We start from the raw sequence: 6,441 nt of genomic DNA on the forward strand, positions 1-6,441 counted from the left end.
TGATTGAGATGTATAAGATTATTAAAGGATTGGACACTCTGGCGGCAGGAAACATGTTTCCGCTGATGGGTGAGTACCGAACCTGAGGACACAGCTTAAAAATACGGGGTAGACCATTTAGGACAGAGATGGGGAGAAACTTCTTCACCCAGAGAGTGGTGGCTGTGTGGAATGCTCTGCCCCAGAGGGCAGTGGGGGCCCAGTCTCTGGATTCATTTAAGAAAGAGTTGGATAGAGCTCTCAAAGATAGTGGAATAAAGGGTTATGGAGATAAGGCAGGAAGAGGATACTGATTAGGAATGATCAGCCATGATCATATTGAATGGCGGTGCAGGCTCGAAGGGCTGAATGGCCTTCTCCTGAACCTATTGCCTATTGTCTCACTCTCTATCTTTCTCTGACTGTTGGAAGGCCTGTTGTATAATCCTAGCAAAGTGATCGTCCTTTTTTTAATTTCTAAATTTGAGCCAGATGGCCTCATGTGAAGAGTCTTCTGAGCCATTCTCCCCCATTATTGTTGTAATGGTCTTCTTTATCAATAATGCAATGCCCCCACCCCTCTCTCATTCTACCCGGCTCTCTCAATTCCCATTGGTAGACCTAATTTCTTTTCATCTATGTCATTGGTACTAACATCCTAAAACTGTTGGCTGTTGACCCTGCAGCCATTCTGTTACCCAGCCACGAGCAAGTCTATATATCATTTGAGAGTCTCATTTGCAACCACACTGCCTGACAGTTCCCCTATCAATCAAGTCCCCGATCACTAAACCCCTCCCAGTTTTTCATTCTTTCCCTTGCTGTGCAGCAGAGTCAACCATTGTGCCACAAACTTGGCTCTTGCTGCTTTCCCCGAGAGGCTACCCCCACAACAGTATCCAACATGATATAATTATTTGAGAGGGATATATTGTCCATACCTACTAGGCTTCCTAGTGGTAATACAATGCTTTTCTGTCTGTAGAGCCAAGGGGAGAATGGGAATGCTGTTGAAGGGCATTAGTTAGATCTTAGCTTGTTTGAGATGGCCATTATCTAGCATTTGTGTGCAATCCCATAGTTGTTGGCAAGCAGAAGCTCTTGTCATCAATAACTGGTCACTAGTTCATAGACCAGTCAGCCGCTGTATTCCTGATGAAGGGCTTTTGCCCGAAACGTCGATTTTCCTGCTCCTTGGATGCTGTCTGAACTGCTGTGCTTTTCCAGCACCACTCTAATCCAGCTATTTATCAGCCAAAGCTCCATTGTACACTCGCTTGGCTCCAGCTCATCTACATACTCCACCTCCAATGCTGCTTGTACAATCAGTTATGTAAACTGTACCTGCAATGAATATTGGATGACTTTTAAAATCTGCAACAATCCTCCAAACATCTTTGGTTTTTAAAACCATTCTCTTTCCACTTCAGTAAACAATCAAAAATACAAACAATAAAAATGATACAATATTAATTATGATTGAGAGGAATCTTTTATATTTCCAAGGTCCTCAGTGCAGACCATCAACCACATTGAAAAGAGTGAAAGTAAAAACTAGATAAATTGAGAAATTATGGCTGGCTGTGTCGGTTTTGGCTTTAAAATTCTGAAAGTTGAGGGAGAAATAGAATTTTGCAGCACATGAAACCATATGGCCAGTTGCATGTACAGTTTCTCTGGACAAAAAGTCCTATCCACTTAGTCCCATTCACTCCTTCCTCCCATCCTTTTCATTTTTTTTCATATACTTGTCTACTTCTGTTGGTACCTATTCTGCCTTCATTATTTTCTGGTACAGTCTTTCATGCCCTGATTTCTCTGACTATGTTCAAATTGGTGGCAGCCTTGCATCAAATGAGGTAATGTTTTGTCATGTGGTCAATTCTGTGTTGCATTTACCTAGTATTACTCTGTGCCATTGTGGCATGGCAATCTCTCGCACAATTGCTGCAGAAAAGATGATCAAGTGATATAAATTTTGTTAAATTCTGGTGGTTTAATTTACGTAGAAATATGATGATATTATTGCTTTAAGAAGTGTATTTTGTTTGTTCTTTTTGGAGAGGTTTTAAGACCGAGGTGACAAGTTATCAATTGAAAGCTCAAAAAGTAAAAAACTTTTGAAGCCTCGGGTTCGTTTTTTTTTTAAAAATAGGAACAATAGAAGCAATCTGTTGTGGGGTGGATCAACCGTAGAACTAGGATTTTTCGTTTTAGTTTTCAGCAGCAGCTGCTGGCCTCTTGAAGCTGGATGTGGAAGCTGTTTTTCGTCTCTCGGTTACAGCGGGGGTTCGATTCCAGCTGCTAGACTTGGGAAACCATCTGTTTTACAGAATTTGCCTTTGGCAGGGATGTATTTGAGATGTTACTATATTAGAACAGTTACTGTCTAGGTAAATAGTCTATTACTCTAAGTTTTCCAATAGGGTTAAGTTTTTACAATTTCTTCTTTGTTGTATTTTAATAATAGCGTATGAATAAAATGTGTTTTGCTTCAAATCTAATAGTTTGACCAATTCAATTGCATCCTGAATCAAGTACCTGGCATTTGCCTTTGAAATAAGAGAAAGTTAGGGTCTAGGCTATCTTAATATATTTTGCTGGGGTTTGGTCTGGTCCATCACAAAGGTATGTATTGTTGAAAAAAGGTATGTATTGATGTCAAGCTGGCATTTTAGGTAACTCCTCTAGCTTTGGTCACTATAGTCTATAATCAAAGGAATAATCCTGCCTCTCGTTTCACATATCCTGGTAGCACCATTACTTCTGGCTTCCTTTGTAGAAATGTGTACTAAGTGCATTTTTTGTTTTACAAGGACTACACCTTTTTTTCCTTTCCATAAAGCTTCAAAGGCTTAGCATAATGCAGCTCTAAAATTATGTCCCATAATTTTGATTGTTAATATTTTGTTTTTTCTAACCTATAGACTATCTTGCAGTACCAGAAGAGGAAAAAGCACAATTACTTTCAGATATTGAGTCTGTGATCACATTCTACTGCAAATCCCGAAATATCACGTACATGCAGAGTCTTGGCTGGACTGACTTACTTAAACCACTTATTCCACTCCAGTTACCACGAAATGATTTGTATAACTGTTTTTATGCCATCCTGAATAAATATATACCTCGGTAAGAACATAAATATCAGCTGAACCAGTTTTGTATAGCATATGGTCAACATGTCTCCATTTTTGACTTTGCAGTGCCAATTAATTGATTGGTGCTAGTTGATTACTTTCATTGTGATAGCATTAAATGAAATGCCTGCTGACATAGATAATTGCATGCCAAGTTGAAGTTTTGTTTTCAACATTGGAATATTTTTTTAAACAGAGATTGTATCCCCAAAGGTCGACCATTCCACCTCTTCAGGCTTCTTCTGCAATATCATGAACCAGAGCTTTGCTCTTTTCTTGACACAAAGAAAATTACTCCAGACTCCTATGCAATCAACTGGGTAAATATATCTGTTTTTGAAAGAAAAATGCATTTTTCAACATGCCAGCCACTACATAGCATAAAACCCCTTTTTGAACGGTTTGTCAAAATCTTCTACGTGTGGATACAATAATGATGCACAGAAGTATATTTTTCATAAAATTCAGTTCAGTTAATTGTAGGCCCATTTTCCAACGCAGCTGGCAATTTAGACTAGTCTTTTAAGTTTTGGATGTACAGTTTTACAGTTAACTGATATGTTTAAAAAATATGTATTTTCATTATTTAATAGAACCTGACAAGTATTAGTCTTCAGTTCATTATGCAGACCTTATATATCCTATGCCAAAGTGGGGAAAAATGCTTTGATTATTTTGCTTTTAATTAATATTTTCTTGTTTTATATCCACTTAAATAAATTTCTGTACTGGACCATATCCTTGGCTTTTCTCAAACTAGTGGCTGCTGGTATAAGTTCTAACATCACAGGCTACCAGTAAATTATTTGAGAATTCAAGTTATTCTGCACGTTTCTACCCAAGAAAACATTTCATTGTGCTACAATCATCTGACCACTCCAGCATGACATAGGATAGTGTAATCAGCCAATTGGTAGTACAGAACCTGAATATCCCTGAAAAATGGTACAATTTTTCAAAGCTTTTTTGTCTTTCACTCATCAGGGCAATTTTCAAGAAATACCAAGCTGAAGGAAAAAGAGAATGTGTACTGTATGAGAAGAGTGTGCTGATTGGTTATCAAGTTGTCTCTTATTAGTAGACGCATTGTCATGAGAATGTGCCAGTTAGTGATGGCATAGTGCCTCAGTGGTTAGCACTGCTATGGGACCAGGTGATTACACCTTTGGGTGATTGTGTGGAGTTTGCATATTTTGCCTGTGTCTGCATGGGTTTCCTCCCACCGTCCAAAAATGAGCCCGTTAGGTGGATTGGCCATGCTAAATTGACAATAGCGTGCCAGGGTGTGTAATTTAGATGGATTAGTCAACTGAAATGCAGGATTTCGGGGTGGGATGCTCATTGAAGAGTCTGTGTGGATGAGCTGAATAGCCTGCTTCCATACTGTAGGAGTTCTATGATTCTATGACTGTGTTCTAGAGTTGTAAAGGTGTACAGTATGGAAACAGACCCTTCGATCCAACTCGTCCATGCTGACCAGACATCCTAACCGAATCTAGTCGCATTTGCCAGCACTTGGCCCATATCCCTCTAAACCCCTCCTATTCATATACCCGTCCAGATGCCTTTTCAAATGTTGTAACTGTACCAGCCTCCACCACGTCCTCTGGCAGCTCATTATGTCCCCCACCACACTGTGAAAAAGTTGCCCCTTAGGTACCCTTTATGTCTTTCCCCTCTCGATCTAAACCTATGCCCTGTAAAAGACTGTCAATTTATCCAATCCATGCCCCTCATGATTTTATAAACCTCTATCAGGTCACCGCTCAGCCTCTGACACTCCAGGGAAAACAGCCCCAGCCTATTCAACCTCTCCCTATAGCTCAAATCCTCCAACCCTGGCAACATCATTGTACATATTTTCTGAACCCTTTCAAGTTTCACAACACCCTCCTGATAGGAAGGAGACCAGAATTGCACACAATATTCCAAAAGTGGCCGAACCAATGTCCTGTACAGCCGCAACATGACTTCCAAGCTCCTGTACTCGATGCTCTGACCAATTAAGGAAAGCGTATCAAACATCATCTTCACTATCCTATATACCTGCGACTCTACTTTCAAGGAACTATGAACCTGCGTGCCAAAGTTTCTTTGTTCAGCAATACTCCCTTGCACCTTACCATTAAGTGTATGAGTCCTGCTCTAATTTGCTTTTCCAAAATGCAGTACCTCACATTTACCTAAATTAAACTCCATCTGCTACTCCTCAACCCATTGGCCCATCTGATAAAGATCCCTTTGTACTCTGAGGTCATGGTGGACCTGACCAGGTAGTCACGGAGGGAACGGTCTTTGCGGAAGGTGGAAAGGGGTGGGAGGGAAATATATCCCTGGTGCTGTGGTCTTTTTGGAGGTGGCGGAAATGTCGGCGGATGATTTGGTTTATGTGAAGGTTGGTAGGGTCGTAGGGTCCACCCTGACCTTAAATTTTCCTGGACCATCTCTGACACCTCCCTCCCCTTCCTGGACCTCTCCATCTCCATTAATGACGACCGACTTGACACTGACATTTTTTACAAACCCACCGACTCCCACAGCTACCTGGATTACACCTCTTCCCACCCTACCTCTTGCAAAAATGCCATCCCATATTCCCAATTCCTCCGCCTCTGCCGTATCTGCTCCCAGGAAGACCAGTTCCACCACAGAACACATCAGATGGCCTCCTTCTTTAGAGACCCCAGTTTCCCTTCCCACGTGGTTAAAGATGCCCTCCAACGCATCTCGTCCACATCCCGCACCTCCGCCCTCAGACCCCACCCCTCCAACTGTAACAAGGACAGAACGCCCCTGGTGCTCACCTTCCACCCTACCAACCTTCGCATAAACCAAATCATCCACCGACATTTCCGCCACCTCCAAACAGACCCCACCACCAGGGATATATTTCCCTCCCCACCCCTCTCCGCCTCCAAACAGACCCCACCACCAGGGATATATTTCCCTCCCCACCCCTCTCCGCCTCCAAACAGACCCCACCACCAGGGATATATTTCCCTCCCCACCCCTCTCCGCCTCCAAACAGACCCCACCACCAGGGATATATTTCCCTCCCCACCCCTCTCCGCCTCCAAACAGACCCCACCACCAGGGATATATTTCCCTCCCCACCCCTCTCCGCCTCCAAACAGACCCCACCACCAGGGATATATTTCCCTCCCCACCCCTCTCCGCCTTCCGCAAAGACCGTTCCCTCCGTGACTACCTGGCCAGGTCCACGCCCCCCTACGACCCACCCCCCCATCCTGGCACTTTCCCCTGCCACCGCAGGAACTGTAAAACCAGCGCCCACACCTCCTCCCACACCTCTATCCAAGGC

General features: G+C 42.7%; 1 protein-coding gene across 3 annotated transcripts in view; it reads left to right on the plus strand.

The window, feature by feature from the left end:
* The window catches only part of tbc1d23 (TBC1 domain family, member 23), an 81,523-nt gene that overhangs the window by 26,682 nt on the left and 48,400 nt on the right, over positions 1 to 6,441 (plus strand). For all 3 annotated transcript variants that reach the window (XM_043701147.1, XM_043701148.1, XM_043701149.1), the window contains 2 exons: positions 2,907 to 3,111; positions 3,316 to 3,439. In XM_043701147.1, coding sequence (XP_043557082.1) covers positions 2,907 to 3,111; positions 3,316 to 3,439 — 329 coding nt within the window. The remainder of the gene's footprint in view (positions 1 to 2,906; positions 3,112 to 3,315; positions 3,440 to 6,441) is intronic.

Source organism: Chiloscyllium plagiosum, chromosome 12, assembly GCF_004010195.1.
Source record: "Chiloscyllium plagiosum isolate BGI_BamShark_2017 chromosome 12, ASM401019v2, whole genome shotgun sequence".
Lineage (NCBI taxonomy): Eukaryota > Metazoa > Chordata > Chondrichthyes > Orectolobiformes > Hemiscylliidae > Chiloscyllium > Chiloscyllium plagiosum.